This window comes from Mus caroli, chromosome 15 (genome assembly GCF_900094665.2).
Source record: "Mus caroli chromosome 15, CAROLI_EIJ_v1.1, whole genome shotgun sequence".
NCBI lineage: Eukaryota > Metazoa > Chordata > Mammalia > Rodentia > Muridae > Mus > Mus caroli.
The window spans coordinates 83,101,786-83,128,922 of NC_034584.1; the positions used below are offsets into that span (position 1 = coordinate 83,101,786).

The following is a 27,137-nucleotide window of genomic DNA, read 5'->3' on the forward strand; positions in this document are numbered from 1 at the left end:
TCAAGGGCCAGCCAGATAGCTCAGAGGTTAAAGGAGCTTGCCACCAAGCCTGATGACCTGTGTTTGATCCCCAGAACCCATGAGGTAGAAAAGAGCATCTCCTACAGAAACAGATGTGGGATGCACACGGTTTGCACGAGAGAGAGAGAGAGAGAGAGAGAGAGAGAGAGAGAGAGAGAGAGAGAGAGAGACTCTCATGTCTCTCTTACTCTTGCCGTGTGGCTCCTAAAAGCCCAGTGAAAACACTGTGAGGGGAAGGTGTGTGTGTGTATATATGCATGCACATGCATGCATAAAGGCAGCTGGAGCCAAAGATGCTCAACCTAGCCTAATCCCTGTCCAGTAAGACCCCTGATTGGCCCATACAGGGGCCTATTTTGGTATTCAGAAAAAGACTGTCATCAGCTCAGGCCCAAGGGATGGGGAAAGGTAAGGACAGAGGGGCGGCCCAAGGAGAAACCCAGTCAACCAGAGAGTGAAAAAGACAACTGTATTGGATTTACAATCACGATTTACAAAAAGGGTGGGTGGTCCTGGGGGGAGATGCTGCTCCAGCACCCCCAGATCCAGGCAGGGCCTCCAGGACAGCCTGTTTAACAGCTGAGATAAGGACCTCAGTTTTCTGGGTCCCTCTGGCGGCCACCTGGGCCCCGACGTCTGACGTCCAGCTTGACCTTAGAGGTGGAGCCAGTGATGGCCCTCAAGCCCACCTGGAGTGCCTGCGCCCCACGAGGAGGGCCAGGTGAGGTCAGGAAGGCATTGTACCGCTTTTTCTTCTCCTTCCGTCTGGCAGACAGTTACAGTCCAGGAACCTGCTGTGGGAGCTACAGGCCAAACCCAGAGCATCTGAGGCGGCTGGGCTGCTGGTGCGTGGGAAGGGGAGGCCACGCCTCCACCGCCTCCAGTGGCCCAGTGTGGCTTTGTAAGGCACATTTGCGAATTGCTCAGGAGACAACACAGAGAACACCCGATGCTGGTGCCATTGGAAGGAGCTGGTGCTGACTCGGGCGCCCGGGCAGTATTGCTCAGGAGAAAGACGCTACAGTCTACAAGAGGTGGGTTCACCACACCCACTCCAGATGCCTTGGGTGCATCCTCTACTGGAGAGAGAGAAGAGCCCGGCTACAGCCAGTGCCATCTCAGGCCAACGGGCTGCCCAAGGCCATGGTACCACACACCTGCATCCTGAGGTGGCATTGACGGTCAGAGGTCTGTAACCTTATTCTCAAGCGCAGCGGCAATCTGCTGCAGGCGGAAGGCCAGTTGCATCTTTTGGGCTGCAGGGTCCTCCTCCAGAGCGTTGATGATCTGGTGGGGTTGGGGGTGGGGTAGAGATGGACACAGAGGAAACCTGTCAGATCACCGGCTGCGGGGGTACGTGCGGGCACGCAGTCCTGCATCTCGCCACGGGGACCTGGAGCATACCTCGTCATAGTACTTCTGTGTGTATTGGTAGAGCTGGTGTAGGGCCACGAGTGTGTTCAGGGAGTCTGTGTGAGCCTAGGAATGACAGTATTACGCAGTGTGAGGAGGATATAGGAGCCCCAAGGCTAGCCCCACAGAACAGCAAGCTGCAATGTGTTGGCCGTGCGGCACCATGACAGATACATCAGTAAGAGGACCACATCCTGGAAAGGCCACAGGCCAAGCCCACGCACGTGGCAGCGTGTGCTCAACAGCAGCCAGTATGGCGGGCACCAGGGTTCTAAGCACCTCAGTGGCTCACATCAGCTTCTACATACAGGTATGTTTGCTATCTCCTCAAGACTCAGTTACAGTCAAGGCAGCTTGCCTGTCCCATTTGTCACGCCCATTCAGCTACCCTCCACTCCTCTTGCTGTAGCATCTGTACTCCCGTGCCTGGCTCAGCAGTGGGCAATAGCGCATGCGCCCTTGCTCTTGAGCTCTGTGGCCCTTACCCGGGAAATCTCTGCCAAGTGTGTATTCATGTCCTGGTCGCTGACCTGCACCATCTGTCTGATGCCCTTGTAGTAGCTGCAGAGGGAGAAGGGTGTGGAGGTGTGGATGGAGACAGGAGGAGGTGAGTGCATGGGAAAAAGGGGGTGCTGGGCCCTGAGGTCTCTTAGGGATTCCCCAGCCCCTCCTCCACATCACTCACTCCTCCACCATCTTCTTGTAGGTAGAGATCTCCTTAGCATACAACAGCTTGTTGCTGGGAGAGTCCTGCGGAAGACAAAAGCTTTTGACACTGGGCTAGCCTCGGCTACTCAGTCAACACAGAGCACTAGCGAGGCCCCACCCCTTCCTGGACGGTCGGCCCTGTCCAGGGGCCACTGTCGCCCATGAGCACAGAGGCTTACTCACTCGGCTCAGCTTGTGCTCCGTGCGAGTACAGGCGTCCATGAAGGTCTGCGCAATGACTGACAGGGAGGCGTCCACCACTTCGTGGACGTGGACGTCGAAGATGAAATGAGGGTTCTTCAGGATGTTCACCCAGAACCGAAGTGGTAAACTGCAGCGGGGAGACGGGCAAGTTGAGTTGAGGGGCGTGTGCTGGGCTGTGGCCTTGGGGCAGACAGGGCGGAGGCGGGACAGACAGGGCGGAGGCAGGGCAGGCAGAAGCCTCACCTGTTGGTTTTCCAGATATGGATGGTATCCTCATCTCGGATGTCATGCTTCTCTGCCTGCTCGTCCAAGAAATCAAAGAAGTACTTGACAGCGGGTGGCACCGCGTGCCCAGGCGCCAGCACGCTTTGGAAGAAGTTGTCCACAAACTGCTGCAGTGTGCCCTGTGGAGGACAGCGGCTTGATGTGGCCCCCCGGGGGCACACTGGAGGCACTAGCGCATAAGGATGCTTTCCTGCGACTGAGTGTTAACTATTTATTACCTTGACGGAGAGTAGCCGCGTCAGGTAGATCTCTGTGATGGCCTTGGTCCGCTCTTTCTCCTTCATGCTCCCGCGCTTGGACTTGCCTTCATCTACCTCATCTGTCGGCCGCACCAAGTGCCACACGCGGTTTTCCTCTTCCAGAAGGGCATGGCCTGGGAGGGGGCGGGGGGGGGGGGAGAGCAGGCAGCTGAGACACCTAGTCCCAGTTCAAGGTGGGCGTGGCCTGAAGTTTGATATGCAGGGTCTTGGGGTCCACTAGGGGGCAGCAGAGGGAAGGGAGGTCTCCACAGACCTTTAGGGACTAGAAGAACAAGATAAGAAAGACAGCATAGACTTACGCTCCCCGGGCAGGTCCTGTTGGCTGTCTTCTGGCTGCTGGGAGACTCCCACCTTAGACAGGATGAGGGTGGCTCCATCCCGGACCTGAGGACAGAGTCATGAGGGAGGGTTATGTTCCTACTGGGGAGCTCAGCACTCTCCCCCTTGCTTAGGGCCCCTCCCCCTGCCTAAGGGACCTCGGCACTCACATTGTAGTGCATCAGGGTGTTGATGCGCTTCCACCGGCCCTCCCGCTGGGAGGTAAGGTCCAAGTCAGACAGAATCTGGGCCGTGGACCCAGGACGCCATTCTGCAGAAGGGCATAGCTCAGTTTCTGGAACCCAGGGCCATGCTCTGCCCATTCCCAGGCAGAGCTGGGCACACGGGGCCTCACGAACAGGTGGAACTCACCAAGTACCACACTGTCTGGCTTGGGCCAGCAGGAGCAGGGCTGAGTACGGTACACTTGGTCGATGATCTTCTCTTTGACCTGAGAGATGGTGTCACAGTTGAGGACCTTAACTGGGATGGCATCGATCCCTTCATCCTGAACAATCACGCTCACAGTCTGCAAGGGAACACAGGATGGGAAGGACCAGCTGAGGAGGACCCTCGTGACCATACCTCAGCATCGCAGAAACCCTTCCCAGGACAGTTTGGCTTCACTCTGTGCAGTTCAGATGTGGAGTCCAGGTTCCTGGCTCTGCCCTCCTCTCTGCAGCCTCTGGCTCTGGGGGACTTACCAGAGGCGCATACTCAACATCGTCCCCGAGCAGGCCTGTGTCATTGAGGGTGTACTTGGCCTTCTTCTGCACAGCATCCACGGGCCCCTTTTCCACCTGGTGTTTGATGGCCTTGAAGAGCTTGTAGAGAGGCTCCCCTGCACTATCCTGGAGCAAGGGGGCTGTGTGAGTGGGAGGCACGGGGCTGGACCTCCTTCAAGGCACTTAGGCAAGCGTCGGGAGGGATGACACCTATTCACCCACCCCCAGCTCTAGGGTCGGGGCTCACCTTGAGGTACTGGTACAGACAGATGGACATCCAGTTGGACAGCATCCTCTCCACCACTGTCTCAGACCTGAGGGTAAACAGATGCCTCATTCTCCAAGGCCCGGCTGGCTCCAGGAGCCCACCTCAGTGCACATGTGAGCAGAGGGTGCTATGGCCCTTGTTGGGTGGGTGTACCATCCTGAATGGTTAGGTAGCATCCCCCCCCCCACACACACACACACCATTCCCACGAACCTGCGCAGCATTAGCTTGGGGTTCTTGGCCACCACATACTGCTCCATGAGCTCCAGGAAGAGCGTGCGCATGATGTCCGTGTAGTACTCTAGCTTCCCGTGCAGGGCCACAGTCAACAGTGATGCAAAGTAGACCTTGGCCCGGGCTGAGAACTCACGCTGATTCTCCAGGGTGTGGATGAACTGCGGGGCAGCCGGGGAGGGCACACTTGAGCACCTGGGCTGCAGCCTTGCCCCACTCCTTACCTTAACCCTATCTTCCCGCCCCCCTCCCCCGTGGACCCCTTCCCCCTCCCCACCCGACCCCCCTCTGCTCACATTGATGAGGAAGGACTTGCTATTAAGCAGGTTGGAGAACTGGTAGAGGGCTTGCTCCACAATGGGCCGCCGTGACTCAGGGATGTCTAGCTTGCCGGTGATCATGACATCCTTGTCACCATCCTTGGACGGCAGGAAGAATACACGGTCGGTGTAGGTCTTGTAGTCCAGCGTGGGGATGCCTGCCTCATGCACGTCATTTGTCTGGTCCTCCATCTCGATCATCAGGTCTGAGAAGGGGATGCAAGCCTTGGTGAGGCGACCCCTGGCCACCTACTCCTGCTGCTCTTAACCCGGGCCCTCCAGCAGTTTCTGGCCCTAAGGGGTGGCCTAGAAGATCCAGGGATATTCTGTGGCTCCACCTGCGGGGGGGGGGGGGGGCGGGGGCAGCCCCACCTGTGAATTCCTTCTTGCAGCGGTCACGCACGCTCTCCTCTAAGCCCTCCAGCTGGGATTTGATCTTCTCATACTCGCGCTCAGCCTGCTGGCTCTTCCTCCTGTGGGGCATAGAACGGCTCTTTGGTATCAGTCAGCTATGAGGGTCAGAAGCGCTGATGCTGATGCAGGAGGGATGAGGGGAGCCTTACCAGAGGCAGGACTCACCAGTAGCAGTAGATGGAGACCACGATGATAAACACCATGGGCACCATGACCAGAGGCAGGATGAGACTGAGCGGCACGTCACTCGCACGCGTGTCGTACTCCACTCGGCCTAGCACCCACTCTCGGGAGCCAAACTTCACCTGTGTGGAAGCTAGGGCTCAGCGCAGGCAGGTGTGGGCGGCGGCGGCTTCTCCTGAGAGGCTCCCCAGGCCCTCCACAGCCCTCCCGCTCTCACGCACAATGAACTCGGGTAGGTTGTGTGCTGTGTCTCGCTTCTGCCGCCGCTTGGGTGGAGGCTGCACCTCCGGGGGCTCGCAGTACAGGTCGGTCTCGGTCAGCGTCTTCATAATGCAACGCTCAGCACCCACAAATGCCTCCGCCTCCTCCAGCGTCATGGCTTTGTTCAGATTGGTTCCCTGGAGGGGTGACGAGGAATGATCAGCGTGAGCCCCTGCCGTGATCAGCGTGAGCCCCTGCCCTGCCCGACCGGGGACCCCACGTACCCGGGCGTGGATGAGCTTGTTGACCTGCTTTTTGACACCACCTGTGAAGTTCTCAAAGGTGGGGTCTGCCACATACTCAAAGACTCCAGCTTCGGTCCTGAGAGGGGCACAGTGACCGTCCATCCGTATCAGCACGGTGAGGTTGTAAGCCTCGGGTTCTTCGGGGACAGCAGGAGACAAGAAGACGACCTTGGTGTCGTTGTAGAACACGTACTCCATGCCCTCGACCTGTGGAAAGGGTCCCAAAACTTGAGGCCATTTGGTAAAGATCTTGCTTCTCCCTCCTGCTTCCCAGCTGCCCCTGTCCCCATTAGAAATGAGTCCCCACCACCCCCAAGCCAGGACTGACCGTCACACGCTCCAGGGCTCCAGCCTCCCGCCGCCGCCGCCTCCAGGACCGCAAGGGCTCAGCGATGACAACCATGGCAAACTTCTGGATAAGGCTGAAGCCCTGGCCAGTAACGTTGATGCTCCGGCCACCACTGGGGGGTTGGGGAGGGACATGCTTCAGTGAGTTCTGCTCAGTCAGCTTTCGGCTTATTAGTTATACCCCAGGCAGGAAGTGGCATGGCAGGGTGGTAAATGTGCATCAGAGGGATAGGCGAGTTGAGTCGGGGAAGTGGCCCTGCTCTGACCCTGCCATCTCAGTTCTAAGGAGGAAGCCCATCAGGGTGCAGTGGGGTTTTCCAGAAGATCTCTCCTCCTGCCCTGCCCAGCCCAGTTCTGCCACATTCCTCAGGTCAGCAGGCGGGGGTGGGGAGGGCACTAGCCGGAAAGGGGAGAGGCCACACCTGACAAAGCTTCTCAATGGCTCAAAGGCTCGTATCATGGGGTTCTCGCAGTAGGTGAAAGAGATGCCGGGGCTGGGCACTCTGGAGCCCCCATAGTAGATTTCTAGTGTCACCTGGCCTGGAGCCAACTGTTGACCTGTGACACATTGTAGCTGTGCTCCAAACTTTGTCCTAGGGTGGGAGGTACCTGTCAGTCCATCAAGCCAGTTCTACTGCTCCCCCACCCCCACCCCCCAAGACAGACTCAGGTCTTCCCACCCTCTCCCCAGAGCCAGGCGAGCTCAGCAGCCATGGGCGACACATACACTTCACAAGGGACGTCATTGAGTGTCACCCGCACATCCTCCTTGGAGCCTGTGTCCAGGTGAGTGCCATTGATGGTCAATGTGGTGCCACCTGCCTGTGGCCCCTGTCGTGGCTCCACGCTGAGAGGCTGGGGTTGCTGAAAGCAACACACATGCATAGTTAGGGCCAAGGACTCGGGTTACTGGAGAGTGATTATCGTTAGATGCCAACTTGCTGGGGTCGGCAGCAGAGGCTGGACAACACAGCTCGGTCAGGCACTTACTTGATAAGTGAACTGGACGTGTGACGGTGAATGGCCAAGTTTCCCATTAACATCCACCTCGATGCCTCCTGTGAAGGGCCTCTCCGAAGCCTCAATTGCACACACAATCCTGGTGACAGACAGGCAGATCCCATTCAGCTCATTACCACTGCTGCATCTGTTCAGCTGCTGGGAGCCCAGGCTGCTGGGAGTTCACTCACCGGGTGGATACCGAGTACCCTTTTGGTTCAAAGGCACAGTTCTGGCCAGCCACAGTTATCTTCTTGACGTCATCTGCTTTGACACCCAGATTGGACCCATGGATAGTGACCAGGATGCCCCCACCCAGCGGGCCTGTCTCAGGCTGGATCTGAAATCGGCAGAGCCGGGTGCATGAGTGGCTTGGGTGGGTGAACGTGAAGGGGGTATGGGGGTACAGGTCAGACGGTGACAAAACTCACCCTAGTGATAACTGGTGGTGGGCACTCGGAAGTGACGTTGCTGCAGAGAGCTTCGTATACACACCGGTTCTGCCCGCGGCACCACACACACCTGTAGGCAGGATCGGCAGCCAGACACAGGCTACAGTCACTGCGGCCAAAGGAGCAGTTGTAGAGAGTCACTGTGGAGGAGGACGTAGAGTTAGCTGTTGTTCTTTTCCCTCTCCCGCCTTCCCCAGACCCCACCTACCTTGTAGCTTGCTGTCAATGTTCTTGCCAAAGGACTTAACATACAGGTGAAGAGGCAGTGTCTCATTACCATCATGGGATAGCTGCATGGGACACACAGGGACAAACTGTACTTTCTGTCCCTCTGACACCAAAAGCCATGGGAATCTCTCAATTGCCCAAAGTCAGTGAAGGCTGCCAAGGTAGGCAGGGACTGGGGAGCATCAGACACACACACCATGGGACCATGAGTTTGTTCAGGGACATAGGCAGAGATGCTTGGAGACCACAAGGCACAGGGCAGGAGGGATAAGACCCTGGCTAGGCTCCAGTGCTAGGCGTAATACCCACTACCCAGCCCTTAAGACAAGCAGTGGTACCTTTGGGGTCCTAAAAGAGAAGGTATCTGATTCATGCATGGTCACAGTCTCTTCAAAATTCAGCAGCTCACTGCCCACATACAGGGAAGAAACCTGTGGAGAGTCCAGTCAGCCTTCTCTACTCAAGCTGGTTAACTGTTCTGCCCTTTGGGGGCATAGAATCTGTATCTCCAGAAGCTCCCGAAATACCCCACCACCTAGTCTGCCCCATGCTCGGGTGCCTCCGAAGACCCTTTGCCTCCCTCTGTAGCAACAATTTTGGTTTCTTTAAACCACACAGGACTATTGTTAAGAGTGTGCTTTCGTTTTAGTCCCAGATGTGGGGCTGCTTTGGACTGTCCACAGCAGCTGACTATGATTTGCCTCGTGCTCTAGCAGAGGCACAGTTTGCCAGCTGTGGAGTATTTTCTGCGATTGTGTAACGCTTGGAATTCTGGGAACTTTCCAGGGAGTATATAGATGCCAGAGCCCTGAGAGGTGAGGGCTGGTGGTTGTTGGTCGTTTGGGGGCGGGGGTGTGTGGTTTGTTAGTAGTCATGCACAAAGAAGAAACAAACAGGAAGAAATTAGCTTCAGGGATCTATTTTTCTGTTTCTCTCCTCTGTGTTTCTCTCCTGTGCAGTGATAAGGGATGAGGGGATAAAGGCTGGGAAAAAGTACCCACCAAGCAGCCTCAAGCAAGCCCCAACCCACCTACCAGCTAGACCTCACCCCAGGCCTTCTCTACCTTCACAGTCTCCAAGTTCTTGCCCTGGAAGGTCACCTCTGTCTCATGGTTCATGGGGATGACCAAAGGGTCAGGGGCCAGGAACTGGGGGCAGTTGTCCTCCTGAGAAAGAGCAAAGCTGGTGAGGTGGAGCATTTCCCATCACGACCCATCGTCCTAACCACAGTTCTGTCTGGGTGGCTGGCTCACCATGTGGGCACGTATGATTCCCTCCTCTGGGTTGGGTGAAGCCTCCCGACACTCGTAGTATTGCAGGTCCCACTGGCAAGTCCAGCGGTTGCTAGCACAAGAGATGCACCTAGCAGGAGGGTCAATCAGGATGTGAGGGGCCTGGAAGTATGAGAGGAGCCCGGGGGTGGGGGTGGGGAACCTCTCACAAGGTAGCCAGGACTCACGGCAGGTTCTCCACCAGGCTCATGGCCTCTCGGCAGTCATAGAAGGGATACTGGTGGGAGGTGAGGAAGACACTGCCGCTTTTTAAGAGGAGCTGGATGCTCACGTCAACATGGTCTGCAGAATACAGGTGGGAACAGGGTCAGGGGCAGCTAGAGCAGAAGGGTGGAACTGGGCCTCGCCCAGTGCCCAGCCGAGAGGAGGTCTATTCTGGGGCCAGGGGATACAATATGGATACCCCAGCCTTAGGCCCAGCTGGTCTGCTGCTTGTCAAATCTGGGCTTTGGTGTCAGCTCCCAGGGCTGGGCTCATCTTTCTCCCCTGGGCCTGGCTGCTTTCGCACCCTCTCTCTGTTCCTGCAAGGGCTGAGGGCAGTGGCTCCTCTGAGTCTGGGTGGGAAGGCCTTCCAGGTCCCTGCTCACGTCATATCATGGCCTCACGGCCTTGTTACCCCCCAATGCTCAAGGGACAGGCAGACATACCACCTGTCTTAGCCCAGATTGAGGCCTTCAGCCTCAGGAGACAGCTCCAGCTGCCTCAGGCTGGACATAGCAGTGAGGAGGGATGTCTGTGCAAAGAACTTGGCAGGGGAATCGGTCTCCTCAGAACAGAACTCAGTTTAAGACTGAGGGTCTCTCAAAGTTGGGATTTTTTTTTCTCTTCCCCAACAATAGCCTGCACCCAGGATTGGCTCACGCACAGTGCTCAGTGATCTAAAAATGTGAGAGTAGATAGAGCATAGAAAAAGCTATGTGTAGAGAAAAGGAAGCTGTGCAGGTCCAGGGACTGAAGGATGAGGTCTCACCTTGGCCTGGCGGTGTACTAGGGATGCTGCTTGGGGAATTACAGATGACAGTATCGTCCTCTACCCGGGCAGGGTGGGGTGGTGAGTCACCAAAGAGGCACATTAACTCATCGTCCTCAGTCAAGGTGGGCAGGGGGTTGACAGACAGGCGTACCTGCAGGAGGAGAACAGCTCAAACAATGACCCCTGATCCCAGTACTACATTGCTCCGTCTTGGAGGGGGAAGGAGGGCAAGGCTAGGTTTCTAGAATAGTAGTACCTCCAGCCCTGCTTTTAGCATGTGCAGCTGAGAATCCTTAGAACCTGACTGCTTTGCCTAGGATGTTCATGTGGGCCCGGGTACCAGGCAACCCATGGTTTCCTTGCATGTCTGAGCACCCAGCCAGCAGCTGTGTAAGGAGAATTCCACCCCGCCCTGCACAGCACTCACAGCCTGCCACCTGTCACACGCACCTCTCCTTGGGCCCGCCGGCTCATGTTCTGTGGAAAGGCATCAGTGATGGCCACACAGGACTTCTCCCGGCTCCACAGCCAGTGTCCAGTTTCCTCGGCCCGTGAGCACTCGGACTTCCTGGTGCATCTGCAAGGACAGAGAGTACTCTCAGCTCTGGCACTCCTTGGGCTCCAGGCCGTTGGGGCAAGGACAAACTGCTCACCGTCCCTCGATGACACACCAGCCACAGTAAGGATCTTGGGAGTCACGACACTGAGCGCAGGTTACATAGCTCAGGCATTCTTGTACTGGGAGCCGGAACACCTAGAGGTAAGATAGCAGGGCCGTGGGGGAACAGGACTTTACTAGACACACACACACACACACACACACACACACACACACACACACTGTGCTAGACTGTTCAGGGACACGTGGCCAGGACTCTCCTGGGCCAGACCACCTACAAGTTTAGGGCAGGATCAGAAAAGGGAACCTTGGGGGAGGGGGTATGGGGGACTTTTGGGATAGCATTGGAAATGTAAATGAGGAAAATACCTAATAAAAAAATGGAAAAAAAAGAAAAAAAAAAGAAAAGGGAACCTTGTTGAAAGAAGGAAGATTACAGATGTAGCTCAGTGACGTGGCTCTTGCCTGGCAGGCATAAGATCCTACTTCTAATTCCTAATGCCCAAAATAAAACCCTTGGGAAGATAGCAATGGTGCTATGAAGACTCAGAGACAGGAGCCCAGACTCTGCCCAACCATCCAAAGCAAGGCCCAGCATATCCCCTGGGCCTGTTTCTCAGGGCCTCCTGGGGCCATCTTTAGGCTGACCTTGTCCTGGGTCATAGCATACAGACTGGACAGGTTTCCAGACAGTGCCAGGTCCTGCTTGATTTTCTTATTGATGTCTACTGGAATAGAACCGTACTCTGCAGAAGTGCCGTCTGGAGCAAGGTACACCTGCCAACACCAAGACGGTCCATGAGAACTGGGGGGAGGGGGGGGGATGGTTCATTGGCCCCTCCTGGAGCCTCTGCCTCGACCAGTACCTTAAGGATCCGGCCATCTGAGGTGCCCAGGAACGCGACAGTGTGGTCATTCTCGGCAGTTACTGTCACTGCTGTCAGATTCAGGCCCCCGCGGTGCAGCACAGCTGTGGTGATGAGTCCATCACGACTGCCCAGTGGATAGGGCAGATGCTCCGAGCCGCATGGGAAGCTCTCGCTGGCACCCTGTGGATCACAGCATCAGGACCCGTCCCCCTGTCTCCTAGGCTTTTCCCTACTAGGGCTCCAAGCTATAGGAGTCTGACCCTATCCTCCACAACAGGAATCTACTGACATTCGGGGGGGGGGGGGGGGGGCGGACATACACCTATGGCCATTAACAGGCAAGACACGTACTATCAGATGGCCGCCACACTGGATGTCTCCATGGAAGGGCTTGTAGAAGATAGCGCGGCCTGCCTCTCGAGCACCTGTGTAGCAGGCGTTACGGTTGGCTTCTATCTTCTCACGGACTTCATCTAGCGGGAACACACAGAGGCCCGCGCCGGGTCCCCCAGTGCTCCGGCCATCTCTGCTGAAGACAGCATAGAGTGCCCTGCCAGCACCCGATGTGGCTACAGAAGCGGCTAGGCAGGTGCCAAAGGCAGAGTCTTGGGGGTCACTGGGATCCTGACACTGCAGGTCCATCTCTACATAGGAATAGTAGGAGGGGTCGTCTTTGCACATGCGCGCCAGCAGCGTGCGGTTCTTAGCAGGATGCTTGTCTTGCTGGTTAAAGACGAAGAAGACATAGAAATCATCCTCAAAGGCTGCGACAAACTGCTGAGTATTCGTGGACAGGTAGCCGGCCTTGAAGGTGGTGTGGTCGGAGTAGGCCTCAAAGGCCTCCCGGCCCTCAGCCCTGTCCAGCAGGCGGGTGCTCACAATGATACCATTGTCGTGCGGCCCGTTGCCTTTGCCCACAAACAGCACGCGCTCGCCGTCGGGGCGCGTGGAGGTCACCAGCCCCACGGTGGCCACTCTCTCGTCGTTGCTGGCCACGAAGGACTTCTCGCCGCTGCCGTCCTCATAGAAGAGGCGCACCGAGATGTTGCTCATGGCGCGCAGGGCACAGATGCCCTTGAAGAGGCTGCCGCACTCCACCAGGCGTTTCCCTGGTGGGTCGAGCAGCAGCAGCTGGTTGAAGTTGTCGGTGAGCACGGCTTCGTGGCACTGGCTGGCCTCAATGGGTGGCGTGCACTTCTTGTTATCCATGTAGGGGCCTGTGACCACGTGCTGCTGGACGTGCAGGTCGGCGCTCAGCTGGTAGAGTGCGTTCACTGCCCCAACATACACCGCACCTGTGACCTCATCTACAACCAGGTGGTTCAGCTCTGTTTCACTGCGGAAACTCTCCGGCTTTCGGGATCGCAGGCTCAACCCTAGGCCCGTGAGACTTAGAAAGGTCAGGGCCCAGAGTGGCAGAGCCATTGCCCCCAGAACTCTGTGGGGAGAGACAGTAAGGGTCAGATAAGCCGAGGCTTCTCTTCATTCAGGCCCTGCACTGAGTGTCCACAATACAGGCCAGAGAGGGACATGATCCCCTTCCTAGAGCTAAGGCATCCATAGCTCTAGGAAGACTCCCAGCTATTCCTACATATTCCTCTCAAGAAGCTACAGGTGGTCTCAGGATGCAGCCGGGCAGACTTGTGGACATGTAGATCCATCCTGTTTGAAGCCAGAGCTGCAAATGAAGGCCCATGCGCATGACCCAGGTAAGCACAGTCTATTCATGCCCACCTCCAGAGCTCCTTGGTGCAAGATGGCCCCACCTCCATTTCGCCCTCTCCATTTGCTAGGGCGGGGTCAACAGCTCTAAGTCTACCAGTTCAGAGTTATGTGCGTGTGTGCATGTGTGCATATGAGAAAGAGAGGGAGAAGGAGAGGGAGAGGGAGAGAGAGAGAGGTGGATACATGCACTAAGAGCCTGTGTGTGTATGTGTATGTTTGGGTGTGTGTGGGTGTGTGTGTGTAAGACATGTAGGTGCATATTCTGTCTAGGAGCCTGGGTCAGGAGTCCAATTGGAAGACCTGGGTTCAATTCCCAGCACCTACGTGACATCTTATAACCATCTGTAACTCTAGCCCCGGTGAATCTAACACCTTTTTTAGCCTCCGCAGAGAGCAGGGGCCAACAAAACACCCATGGCATAAAACAAATTTAAATTTAAAAAAAGACTACTTTAACTATCACCTCAAACATCCCTTTATTCTCCATAAACAATTACAATTTAAACATAAAGCAAAAAAAAAAAAAAAAAAAAAAAAAAAAAAAAAAACCATAAAGCAAATCCAGGTTCACACTCCCTAGGCTCTGTAACTTTCCAGTTATAGATGAAGGAACGTCACAGAGAGGAAGTCACCTGCCTAAAGGCGGCCTGGATGGGTGGGGCTGGGGTGCTGACCTACCTCCAACTAGTACTTTTACTCTCTCTTTGAGAATCCCTAGCTGGTATCCCTCTCCTACAGAACAGAAGGACTCTGCTGCCTGTTGCCAAGGAAGGCAGAGCTAGCTGAACTGCGGGTAAAGACAGGCATGCTGGAACGAGGTCGTGGCTTTTTCTCAGGAGCCCTGCAGCTCTCCAGCTGCCCTCCATTTCTGTTCTATTCCTTCGTTGGCCTCCTCGGACCTCGGAGGTAGCAGCAATGGAGAAAAAGGCACATTTCCAGTAGAAAGTGTGGTGAAGCCAAGGGTAAGGACCTCGTTAGGAGGTGAGGTTAGGAGAAGACAGTGACTTTAGTCAGAGCCAGGAAGACTTCACAAGCCCTTTCAGACCCCAACTTAGACCGTGCCCAACCCAGTCTGAGATTCCAAGGCTCCGCTCAAGAGCCTGGAGAAGCAGCCAAACTCCACCTCCATGGGAACAGTCCTGTGGTCCACTAATTAATGTTCATCCCAGCCTTCTTCCATGCAAGTCCACTCCCCACAGGCCACCGCAGCAAGGCCTGATCACCAGGCCAGCTTGTTCAGGGCTTATGGATGTAGCTCACCGGCTCTCTCTAACTCACCCAAATCACTGCAGCTTGTCAGCTCCCAGGAGCAGAGAATGAATGGAATGTTCCCAGCCAGGAGGGGGTGGAAGGGGGTGAGGCGTGGGCGTGGGCGGAGCTACAGTCTCAGCACAGCTGAAACCTAACCAGTCACCCGCTTACGTGTGGCTGTGCCAGCCTCCGCCCCTGACTTCTCCTGGTATCTAAGCCCAAGGCTTGAACCTGGAGCTAACCGGCCAGGAGACCTCTCTACTCTTCCACTGGACCCATAATGGCACCTTCTCCAACTGCCCCCCAGGGGCCTTCCTAGGAAATCTGCCAGGTGGGCTTCTCTCCATTTAATTTCTGGCAGGAGACTGGCCACCTCCTCCCTGTGCTTGCCGCTCACAGGGGTGTAGGATTCTAGGAGGGAAACCTTCCAGACATCTGGTCACCAGTAACTTGATTGAACTCCACAGGCCCACACACCTGAGGCTGGGGTGTAGCTCAATGGCTTAATACTTGCCCGGCACATATAATATTTTGACTTCCATCTTCAAGCACTCCCACATACCCAGATAACCACAGTGGGATAAAGACACTCCAGTCCCAGTGTCTTCTGGGTGATAAAAGGGACCTGGGTTGTGCACTGTAGGTGACAGCTCCCTTCTACTTCCTGAACAAACAAGGCCTTGAGTGACCTGCTTGGCCAGGCCCAGGAGCAAAGAGCACCTGACCTCTATGGTGCTCTGGCAGCGAGAGAACTGGAGGCGCCAGGCACAGCCAGCTAAAGCTTCCTGCCGCTGATGTTCCTGGAATGGGAGGGCAAGTGGAGGAACTTCCTGTTTTGGACTAGGTCCAGGACCCCTGCTTGCCTGGCTGGTGGGGATTTCCTCAGGGGTACCAGTCAGCCTCATGCTGGCTGAAGTTTGGAGGTATACATCCAAGAAGCCACATATACAGTGGTACAGCCTCAGGGTCCCATCGTAATTTTCAGCACTTTCCGAAGGCTTATCCCATGGACTCACCAAGGCTCCAGTGGTCTCTGTCTCTGTTTTAGGCTGGCATCAGGACTCGCTAGGAGACAAGAGAGAGAGAGCACAGTCAGTCACTCTGGGTGGCTGTCCTGATGCCACCTATCTCTATCCTCTTACTCCTTTAGACACTTGCAGGCATCTAGCCCAGCTTCTAAAGCAAGCACATTCGCCCCAGTCTGAAAAACATAAGCAAGTCATGCTACTTTCTCTTCTGCTTAGAAGTAGGCAGCTCTTTTCATTGAAAGTCTAAGGTATCTGCTCTTTAAAACTAGGTGTGTAGCTAAGTGGTGTGGCACAGCACACAGGAGGCAGAGGCTAGGGGATCTTAGTTCAAGGCCAACTTGGTCTACAGATTGAGTTCCAGGACAACCACAGAGAAACCCTTTCTGGAAAAACAAAACACACACACACACACAAATCCCACTCTATGCATAACTGCTTTCTGAAAACCATGCATATCCACAACAGGGCAACTCTACTTACTAGCTGTGTGACCTTGGGCAAGTTAATGTCTCTGTGCCTCATTTCCCCATCTGCAAAAGGGACACAGTAACAGTAAATTAACACTAGGGTTTCTAAGGATGAAAGGAATTCATTCATGAAAAGCCTGAGTGTTAGTTACACTGTAACTCCTGGCAGATCTTCCTATAATAGCCCTTCTCCTAGAAGTGGTCCTTGGTAGGCCCAAGGGGAAGCAGGTTTGTCGGATGCAACAATTTAGCAACTTACCCAGCTGCAGGCCAGAGTATTGGGGTGGGGGTGGGGGGAGACACCGGATGGCATGGCAAAGGGTCTGTGCCAACCTAAGAAGAATCCACCTCATCCAAATCTACCAGTGTGCTAGCTCCTGAGTTCTCAAAGCCCTCAACCCAACCTGGAAACTCTTGGAACTTTGGGGGCAGGGAGTAAGGTGCACAAAGCTGTAGGTCAGACACCATTTCTTCCAGGTGCTGTCCACCTCTAACCCCACCGAGACTCTCCGCTTGTCCTGTGTAGCAGTTTTCCATGCTTCCGCTGGCCCATTTCCTCAGAGCTGACCCACACCTGGATCCATGGTGAGTCCAAGTAGACTATCATGCCCCACACCACAGTGTCCCCAGCCCCTACAAGAGGCTGCATGGAGCAGAGGGCATCTTTTTTGTCCCCCCACCTCCCCAGGACTCAACAGAGGCTTTGTTGAACCAACCACAGACTGTTCCTCAGACACAGCAGGCAAACCACAGGACAGTGTCAGCCCCCTGAGAATTCACTTGCAACCTCTCTGTGCCTCTGGGGCCTCAGCTTCCTCCAGCTCCAGACTTCTCAAAGCAGATCATCTAGGTCCCAGTTCCCTATTGGGAGTCTCCTGAAGGCAAAGCCAAAGGAGGCTGGCCTCCTCTAAGCAACTTGCCATACATATTTCAGAAGGGTCCGATGAACCTTCCACTGACCAATCAGGGTCCACTGGCCAGCTATTGTCTTCTCTATCAGGATCCTCTGTGCTAACACTTCTTAGATGTGAAACTAATGTCACCGAGAGACCCTTTAGATCACCACCATCTTGGGCTGATGCTCCCAACCAGCCATCTCTCTCTCTTAGGAGTGACCCCCATCCCCACCCCAGCCCAGACAAAGAACTCTGTCTCAAAAACTCACTACTAGTAAATTTACTTCAAGAGCACACCACTCTGGTTCAAATCCAGCCCTGCCTCTTTCTGGCAGAGTTACATGGGCCATTTACAAAGCTGCTCTGTGCCATTTTCCCATATGCATGTTGGGTATGACAATAATACCCACTTCAGAAGGCTGGGCAACTCTTTATCCTCAGCATCCTGACCACAGTCACCCATCCTCTATGATCTTCTCTAGGGGAACTCCTGGGTGGGACTCAGGGATGAGGCTGGGGGTGACCAATGGGAACGCACTGTGAGGATTGAAGAGTCTGTGCCAGCAGCTCTTAGGTCTGAATCTTTTTTTTTTTTTTTTTTTTTTGGTTTTTCGAGACAGGGTTTCTCTGTGTAGCCTTGGCTGTCCTGGAACTCACTCTGTAGACCAGGCTGGCCTCGAACTCAGAAATCCGCCTGCCTCTGCCTCCCGAGTGCTGGGATTAAAGGCGTGCGCCACCACGCCCGGCTTAGGTCTGAATCTTAACAAACAGCCTCGCCTCAGCCAGAAATCTGAGGGCCAGCGGGGGGCTGAGTCTCTTGTACATCCTGGACTGCTTCAAGAGCAACAAAAGCCCCTGGTCAGCTGGATGCCCTGAGGCCTTCTTCTTTAGGTTCCTCTTCTTGCCCTAGGCTCGTTTGATGCTGATTCCAGGGCGATCGGATGGCGGCTTGAGGGGTATGCATGACACAGAGACCGCAAGCAGCCAGTTCGAGTTCCCTAACTCTAAAACAGCCTCACAGGGCAGGGTCAGATAGAGCCGAGGTTCCTTTCCTCTCAATATTCTGAATACGAACGGCTTTTTAAGGCTTAGATCAAATCAACCTTGAGGTAGTGTGGTCCAACAGGAGAGCAGAGCTTCAGTCCCTCTAGGGACCAAGACAGCAAACCAGAGACACCAGGGATTGGCAGGGAGAAAGGAAACGATTTCCACCAAAGCCGGGATTCTAACAAGTAGGGTGGGAACTGCACCACCCTCAGGACCGGACAGGGGCGCCTGAACAGCGGACCACACTCCGGGCCCTGGGCCTCAGAGAAAGCGAAGCTGCCCCTCCCCCGCCGCAGCTGGCAGCCATGAGGCGGGGCATCCTCTCTCGGAAGGCTACGAAAATCTGCAATTAGCTGCGAGCGTTAAACAAATCAGAAGAGACAAAACAGGCCGCGGCGCCCGCAAATCCAAGCCTCCGCTGTTTTCAAAACAAGCTTGAGGGAGGGGCTGCGGCAAGGGTCTGTGCGGAGCCCGACGTCTCTCGTAGCACCGCAGCCACAGAGAATGGATCGTACGTGGAACCGACGCGGTGATCGCATAGAAGACCCCGAGGGGGACAGGGCCTGTGGCCGCGGACCCAGCTCCACCCACCTGGCAACCTGGTCAGAGTACAGTCCAGGAGGCTGGGTCAGTCCCCGCACCCCGGAGCCAGCCCCGGCCTCATTCCTCATAGACAGCCCCCCCCCCCACCTCCCTCGGCGCCGTTTCCGCCAGACTCCTCCGGGATCGCAAGACGGTTACCTGGGAACTGCACCGGAGGCGGACCCCAGAGATGGGCTAGGACGCGCGGCCGAAGCTCCCCTAGGGACCTGGCCACGCCCACGGTCCTGGAACCTAAGGATGCCCCCCCTCACCGTCCCCCGCGCTCTATTCAGGTCTGCTTCCACATTTTGGCCCTGCACCCCAGCGCACACCTAGAGGGAACACGTGTACTGAGCTTTTGGCGCGAGCCTCACCAGGTCAGGGAAGCTCACAAGGCAATGGGTAGGTGGGAGCCCAACCTCGGGTGACAATGACAGCAGAGGCAACTGTCAAAAGTCTAGAGTCGTTTCCTTGCGGTGCTAACCTGGTATCAGAAACAACCGAAAGCAGGACCGGCCATTACCTACCTAAGTCCTTCCAGCCGGGGAAGGAAAGCAACGCGCGGCTCCGCCCCACTGTGTATAGCTCCGCCCCTGCCCAGGGTCAGTCCCAGGCCTCGGTCCCCCTTGGTCAGCAAACCAGGCACGACCTTGCCTTCGAGCAGCCTCGGGCTAGACCACGGGGATATCCGCCCAGACTCCTCGAGGGAAAACCCAGCCCTAAGGAAACTGCGCCACCTGACCTGGAGCAGGGGTGGGGCTCTAGAGAAAGGCTGATGTACTAACCTGAGTCAAGGCTCCAAACAAGGACGCCTCCCAGGTGGCTGCGGCCTTTCCCCAGCAGCCCAAGCCCCGTGCCTATCCTACACGCCATTCCAGGTTCTGGGTCAGCCCAGCGCAGATTGTCCGCTCGCTTTCCCTCTCCCCCTGGGGTGCATCCAAGCCACCTCTCCCGTCAGAGGCTTGATCACCCAGAATCTCTATATCTGCTCAGGTACCTCAAGAGCTAACCTGTCAAAACCAAAGGACTTTCCCTCAGAACCAGATGTGGCCTATGTATATTGTAGGGAACTTAAGGTGAGTGCCCCACACTTTGAACCTTTGAGCTGGCTGGCCTCCCTGTCACCAATGTTTTCCCCATCCCTTTAAAGACCCAACTACCACAGTGTCCTGCCTGGGGACCGCTGTACCCCACCCACTCTAGGATCTCCTCTTGTCTTTATATGTCTGCACTGCCAGCCTCCAGATTCATCATTTTGCAACAAGTCACCCTCTGTCGACTTACTGTGCTCCTGGAGGGCCCTCCCTCTGACACACACCCCCCAAAATCAGCACACTAAGGGAGGATACAAATAGGTCCTGTTACTATCATCACAGTCAGCTCACTGGGATGGGGAATGCTCAGACAGATGCCAACCATAGGAAGGTTTCTATGGGGATGCGAGGACCCTGAGCTGCTGCTGCTACCTTGTTTACCTTTCTTTCCCACCTTTCTCCACTCCTGCCCCACCTACACCTCTTCTCTCCTTTCCCAGCTCACCCAGAAACCAGGCTAGATGCTGTTCATGGAGGCTGCAGCTTGCTCAGAACCAGTTCCACAGAGTCCCTAACCCCAGCAGCAGTGGGGGTTGGGGGTGCGATTCCGTGGCATGGGGGCGGATGGGTGAGGGCCCGAGTGAGCGAGGAGCCGACAAGGCCTGTAATCTCCCTGTCAGCTTGTCAGTGTCTCATCGGTCACCCCAGCCCCTCCTCCCCCATCACAGTTGAACCCTACAATTAGCTTAGGGCACCTTGCCAAGCCTGGGTGCCAGCCACCACTCACACATGACCACACATGTACAGGCACACACATGTCCATGATGTTGCCAGATTCTTGCTGACAGGAAGGTCTTGCCCCAACACCTAGAATCAATCCCCAAGCATGAACTATAAGGGGCTTTGAAAAGGTGGGATACACATAGGTCCCAATACTGGGTCATCCCAGGATGCCCTAAGAGATCTGTTGGAGCTGGGAGGGCAGGGACTGGCCTTGAGGGATGGAGCTATTCATTGGTGAGTCTTCCATCCACATTAAGTACCTAGCTTGTGCATGATACTTTATGGAGTGCTGGGAAGAGTCTGAGAGGGAAACGGTGAGCAGTGCCTGCCCTGCGTCCAAGTGACACAAGAGGCAAACACTCAGGGCTTAGGAGGGAAGATAGTCGGGGGTTTTCCAATGAGGAAATGCCCAGCTCAGAGTGGAAGGTATGTACATGGGGTTGGGAATTTGGAGCCCCTAGACCCAGTTCTTTCCTGTTTGGTGAGAGGCGTGATACACCAGACTTCCCCCTGGAGTCCTCTAGAAGTCTACATGGTACACCCACACCCACCCACATCCGGAAGAGGTGAAGGGGTGTGTTCCAGGGAGCACTCCCTGGGCAAGGGAGGTGCTGCCTTGATCCCTCCCCAATCCTGACATAGATTTGAGGCCCTGAGGCCTCCCAGGGTGATACTCCAAAACAGACCTGACTTTAGGTGGAGGCAGGGAGGCTGGATCTTCCCACTCCTGAGGCCAGTCTAGGGAACTATTTCTGAGGCCGGAAGAGTGACCGGGCCATTCAAGAGCCCCTTCCTTTCTGCTTGCCACCCCTCACTCCTGGCAGATTTCCCAGCTCAATTTAAAATAGTTTTTTCCTACTTGCTGGGCAGGTTCCTGGTATCAAGTGCGTGATGATGATGGAGCGGAGTATGACCGAAAGTGGGTTCTACTCCCAAGGTAGCTGCTATCTATCAAGAGGGCAGAGAGCCCTCAGCTTCTGCACCGCACAAATGCCACCTGGTTCCTCTCAACACACACACACACACTGTGCTGGAGTTGTCCTAGGAGGCTGCCCAGGTTAAAGGTTAGAGAGAGCCCTTGAGGATGGAGTGACAGTCCCAGTAGGCCATGTGTCAATCCCAGAACACCCACTTAACCACAGGCACCCATGCCGCCTACAGAACCTTCTCCCATTGACCCAGGAACTCCGAAATGGCCCAAGGAAAACTTCCACACATGATGTGGCACCAAAGGAAACAGAAACATTCTTCCTACGAAAAGATGGAATAAATAGGTTCCTAGCAGGCGGTGGTGCACATCTCTGTGAGTTTGAGGCCAGCCTGGGCTACACAGAGAAATCCTGTCTCAAAAATTACAAAAGAAAAAAAAAAAAACTTAATAGGTTTCTAATGCATCCCCCAGACCTTTGGCATGAACCCATTAGTTCTACAGATGGACAGATGCAGTACCACACAGGTGGTATGGTTCAGAGGCCACAGAGAAGAGCAGTCCCGTGGTGAGAGAGCTCTAGCTAGCTGCGTACACTGGAGACCCTCTTCCGAGGTCCCTGAGGGGCTCCATGAGCTGTCTTGATACAGGTAAATACCGCAAAGACCAACATCAAAGCTGTTTCCTTTCTTTTTCACCAAGGACTCCGCCTCGGGGGAACTACTGACCAGCTGTGCCAGAGTAACACACACACCCTAACACCACCAATTAATTGTCTGATCCCTGTGTCCAGACAGGACATACCTCGGTGATCAGGCTGCTGGGCTGCAGGCAGAACTGGAGTTAGAACTAAGGCTATGCCCCTGGGGCCTACCCCTTTCCCCTTTCCTGTCCTTAAGTCCTGGAGCCAGAACCCAGCTGGCACCAGAATGGGCAACTGCTGGGTTTCAAGTCCAGGGACCTGAGGGAGATGAGGAAGAAAGAAGGTATGGACACCAAGCCCAGCCCTGCCCCCAGGCACAGTGTCCCAATCCAGGTTGAGCCCCTTCTGTGGGCAGTCCACTGGGACCCCAGGCAGCTCAGGTGTGAACTCAGCCAGTCCTTGGGGACGCCCCAGGGAAGGCTGCCAGCCAAGAGGAAGGCAACGAGCCAGGCTGGGGGAGGGGACGACACTGGGCTACAGAGGCGGGACCAGAGAATGACAAAAGACAGGAAATAGTGCTACCAGCTCCAAGTCTGGACCAGCTAGGGCTCTTCCCTAAGACAAGATTGTCACAGGGAGGTTGGATCAGACCTGCTCTAAAGAGAGCTCACCATCCTCGACCACCTAGACTCTGTCTGGAAGGTTAAGCCCAATCACTGTCATGGGTTCATGAATTTCAGGGGAAGGAAGGCCCCCTCTGGATTGGGGTACAGGAGAGCAGGGGCCCCTCCGATCCTTCTAGATGTTCTAACAGCATAGGAGGGTCAGTGGGGTGTTCCAGAGGCAGTGCCTGTAGTCAGAGAGCTCAGAAGAGGGCAGAGTCCTTGCTATGTCAACAGAGGGTAGCATCAGCCTCACTCAGCTGGGGGCAGGGAGAAGAAGCTTGTGTCAGGGGATGTGAAACCATGGAGAGGAAGAAAGAGGAGTCACATGAGGTCTGGGAAGAGAAGAGCTGGGGCATTAGCTCCTTCTACTCTATTCCGACCCCCCCCCCCAACACACACACTTCAGCCCTTCCCAGTCTATAATTAGTCAGAACCCAGCTCCGCCCCACCCACAACCCCACCCTAAACACAAACAGCCATTAGCATGGAGGGGGTTACCCAACTCTTACCCCCTATCTAATCACCCAATGGCTTGGTACAGAAGGGTTGGTGAAGCTAGTAGGGGCAGCCTCAGTCCTATCCCCAAGCTAGCCAGAGCCCAGACTACCAAGCCTTGGTTGGAGTTCCAATCAACTTTCCTCCTTGTCCTCACCAAGCCAATCCTTTTACAAGAGGCCCTCGATAGGGACAAAACGCTTCCTCCCTGAATATCAAGAACAAGGCCAGACACAGGAAGCAACAAGAGGGTTGGAGGGGATGTAAGGAGTGTCCGATGGCAGGGTGACAGTCCTCTGTGACAGAGAGATATGCACGTAGTGACTAGCAAGGGATAGTGCTAGAAGATCCTTCCACCAATGACCCTCAGGCAAGGGTCCAACATCCCTGAAGAACCATTAGCACTAACCATCAGGAGAGGTACTAGGCAGAAGACATTACATGGGGATGGTCTAGAATAGCTACAGATCTGGTAGGGGGGACATGTGACATATGGACGCCACTGTGGGCTGCCAGCCCAGCCCAGCTCAATCCCTTCCAATCCAATCTCTTCTGCTCCACTAGCAGGGGCCAGGGCCAAGTCCCTAGTCCTGCTCTTGGGCATCAGCTGTGGGCTCTCCCTCCCAGTGTGCTCTCCACGCAGGCTCCGGGATAAGCCATAAGCCCCTGGAGCCAACCCAGGAACACCCCAGCGTCTTCTCGTAGGGCATCGTATCTGTCCACCTGTGGGATGTCCTGACCAGTATCGCATCCCAATGAGGAGGGAGGGGGGCAGCCCCTCAGCGAGACTCTGGTCAGTGAGAAGACAAGAAGGTAGCCTGCGGTTCAGCCCCAGTAAGCCCTCGGGGATGTGCTTCCTAAGGGGTCTCTGCCAGGAGTGTGACCCATCCAAGGTATCCTTAAACATAGTAGGAATGACTTTGGGAAGTGAACCAAGTCGTCCAGATAGATCTAAAATACTTCCTCCCCCACGAGCTTTGTCAGAGGAGCCTGGGCATATTCCAGGTTGGGCAGGGCCAACAAAGGAGCCGACCTTGAGGTCCTTCTCCAACCCAAGGTGACACATGCCCTCCTACACCGCCCCTGACTGGTCTGAGCAGCCATGGGAGCGAGGTGGTGGAGCTGCCTGGACTTGCCAGCCCCGCCCTCCTGGAGTTCTCAACCCCGCCCTCCTGGGGTTCTCAACTCAGCCCGGAAGTGGGTCCCTCTCCCATGGCTGCTTCAGCCTCCCCTTCTGCTTCAGCCTGCTCTTTGGGTAGCTGGACTCGCTGGACTCGGCTGGATAATCCAAAATAATTCCTCCTTGGCAGGCAGCCCGTGGGGGAGGGGGGAACTCACATTCCAAACTCTTGTTTTTCTAAGTAACTTCCCTCAGTTCCTGGGGCTAGAAACCTCAGGCCAGTCCTCAGGCCTCCCCACTTCCCTGGGAGGGTGTGAGCAACTAGGTGGCCGAGGCTCTGTAGTCTACCTGGTGATTAGTCTTCTCGAGCAATTTCCATACAACACAATAAGGTTTGGCACATTCCACAAAACAACTCACGCGTTGGCTCTACCTTCCTAGGAACTTCACCTCCTGACCAAAGAGCAAGGACTCATGCTAGGGACAGTCCAACTTTCTGATGACATTCCCTATGTACCAAGACAGCATCCGGGTGTGGGATCAGGCTGACAGCTCCCACCCTCTAGGTGTTTGTGAGCAGTCTGAGAAATTCAGCTTTAAAACCATCAATACAGATTGAAGAGCGACGTTAGAGGGGGGCACTCCCCAAGGCAAATGAGGGCCCCAGGGCCTCCGTTCATCAGAACGTGACACTGGCTTTGGGACCTGGCTTCAGCTACAATTCTGACCACCACCACCATGGTGGCCATAATCCGACCTCCCTTCCTGCCTTCTCCAAGGAACTAGAAAAAGGAATTAAGTGACGTGGCCAGAAACTCTAGGATTCTTAGGCTCAGAAGACCCCAGATAGAAAGGACCCACCCACATACAAACCTGCCACACAGCAGGAAACAGAGGAAGCAATGAATCTTCCTTAAGAAGGTATATGGAAGTGAAGGACTGGACTGTGTAAAAGCACCCACAAGTTCTAAGCCCTCTGAATCCTAAGTGTCTCTCCAAACACCACAACAACGAACTACACCAGAAACTTGCGGAGGAGATCTTGCCGGGAGGCGTGGGGCCTCACCAGGTTCTACTACTGAGTGTTGGTTCTCTCTGGCTCTTGTTCCCTGTCCCAGAAGGTGTGGGGACTGCTTTGGTTGGGCACCCCTGTAAAAAGCCCCAGTAGAGCCCAGCGTCTGAGCAAGCTTGGCTTGAGAACTGGGGCCTGGAGGTCCAGCACGACAGAAATGACTCGCTCTGGTCCATCGATTCGGTAGGGACGCCGGCTGTGAAGGAGGGTTTGAAACTACACCAGGTCGGGTGCAGCTCCCCCGGGTCGTGGGAACCCTGCCTGCCAGGACAGTCTCCCAGCATCCCAGAACTGAGGGCCTCGTCGCCAACCCGTGAGGCAGGAGCAGCCAGGCCCAGCCGATTGGAAAGACAGACAGACGCGGGGCAAAGACGCAGGCCCGCGTCGCCCTCCGCGCAGCGGCATTGCCCTAAGACCCCCGCGTCCGGGGGCGCAGGCCGAGGCCGAGTGGCGGAGACGGCGAAGCCTGGGCCTGCGCGACGCCCCCACAGTTCCCGTCCCCGAGTGCCGTACCTGCTCCTCCGCAGCCGTCGTTCGATGGCGCCGGGGCCGCGCTCTGCGTTGCGCTCCGGCCCGCGCGGCTGCCATGGAGACGGGCCTTTGTGTGGCCGAGGAGGGGCCGGAGCGCGCGGGAGCCGCCGGCCCCGCCCCCGCCAGGGGAGAAGGAGGGCGGGGAGGACAGGGGCGGGCGAGAGGGAGGGACGAGACTAAGGGGTAGAGGGTGGGAAGGAGGGGCGGCTGGCGTCCCTAGCGTACCCCGCGTTTCCCTCGGCTCAGAGCCACTTATGCACACCGCTTTGCTTGGAGATTCGCGCCCAGTAGCAATCCGCGCTCTCTGCCTGCTGCAGTCTCGTCTCCCAGCACCAGTTCCCCCCGTACCTCCCACTGCCCCGTCATCAGTGGAGTTGGCTCAGGCTGGGCACCACCCCGGGAGTGCCCCAGGCCGAACTGAATGGCGCACGCGGCCCGGCACCAGTGGGTGGCTTCGCCTGGGCCAGATCGAGGCCTCAAGTGTCTTCTTGGAGATGGGCGGGGCGCAAGGAACCGCACCACTACATTGGCAACAGGCGGGACCACGCGCTCATCCCGTTCCCGAGGGTGAGGGCTGCTGAACCTTGATTCTTTCTTCCGAATCCTAGCCGCTCTGTTCTCCATATGGAATGTTCTACTCTCCTTCCCAGCCCCCTGGCCTTACCGACCACCAAAATGTCTATAGGGTAGGACAGTACCTTAGGGTTCCTACTTCAGGCCTTGAAGTTGTCCATACTGTGGTCCCTTGCACTTGTAACATGGTGGTGATCTGTCTCAGGACAAGGTTTGGGACTAGTCTCCAAACCCCAGCTCATTCATGTCTACCCTGGAATAGCTGTCTCTTCCACCCCAGATTTGCTCTCCTTTTTTTTTTTTTTTTAAACTAAAGATTTATTTATTCATTTTATGTATGTGAGTACACTCTAGCTGTGAGCCTTCATGTGGTTGTTATGAATTGAATTTTTAGGATCTCTGCTCGCTCCGGCCCAAAGATTTATTATTATACATAAGTACACTGTATCGGTCTTCTGACACACCACAAGAGGGCGTCAGATCTCACTACGGGTGGTTGTGAGCCACCATGTGGTTGCTGGGATTTGAACTCGAGACCTACGGAAGAACAGTCTCTTATCCCCTGAGCCATCTCACCAGCCTCCAGATTTGCCCTCCTTGAATACCGATTGCCTACTTCCTCCTATTTCCTCTGGCATCTCTGTGGAGAGCCTTTTGG

At 55.6% G+C, this 27,137-nt stretch overlaps 1 protein-coding gene across 5 annotated transcripts; it reads right to left on the reverse strand.

Moving 5' to 3' along the window:
• Positions 1–469: 469 nt before the first annotated feature.
• Plxnb2 (plexin B2) lies at positions 470–26,007 on the reverse strand. 5 transcript variants are annotated; one of them, XM_021184052.2, is made up of 39 exons: positions 25,889–25,999; positions 16,124–16,173; positions 15,632–15,680; positions 11,991–13,077; positions 11,637–11,819; positions 11,419–11,547; positions 10,805–10,905; positions 10,602–10,728; positions 10,149–10,302; positions 9,346–9,460; positions 9,140–9,248; positions 8,951–9,052; positions 8,225–8,317; positions 7,867–7,948; positions 7,638–7,798; positions 7,398–7,546; positions 7,198–7,306; positions 6,935–7,071; positions 6,630–6,800; positions 6,188–6,320; positions 5,839–6,066; positions 5,575–5,751; positions 5,336–5,475; positions 5,129–5,229; positions 4,733–4,962; positions 4,416–4,597; positions 4,182–4,248; positions 3,914–4,060; positions 3,582–3,738; positions 3,380–3,480; positions 3,191–3,275; positions 2,850–3,004; positions 2,590–2,750; positions 2,326–2,473; positions 2,120–2,184; positions 1,920–1,995; positions 1,426–1,500; positions 1,179–1,308; positions 472–1,097 (listed from the first exon to the last, which is right to left on the reverse strand). In XM_021184052.2, exons 4-38 carry the CDS (start codon positions 13,062–13,064, stop codon positions 1,204–1,206), a joined length of 5,529 nt encoding a protein of 1,842 aa, XP_021039711.1. In that variant the 5' UTR covers positions 13,065–13,077; positions 15,632–15,680; positions 16,124–16,173; positions 25,889–25,999; the 3' UTR covers positions 472–1,097; positions 1,179–1,203. The 5 variants fall into 5 exon arrangements, with proteins under 5 accessions (XP_021039704.1, XP_021039708.1, XP_021039711.1 ...); XM_021184051.2 differs by having other exon boundaries at positions 472–1,100; XM_021184045.2 differs by having other exon boundaries at positions 470–1,308; positions 25,889–26,007.
• Positions 26,008–27,137: the final 1,130 nt, after the last annotated feature.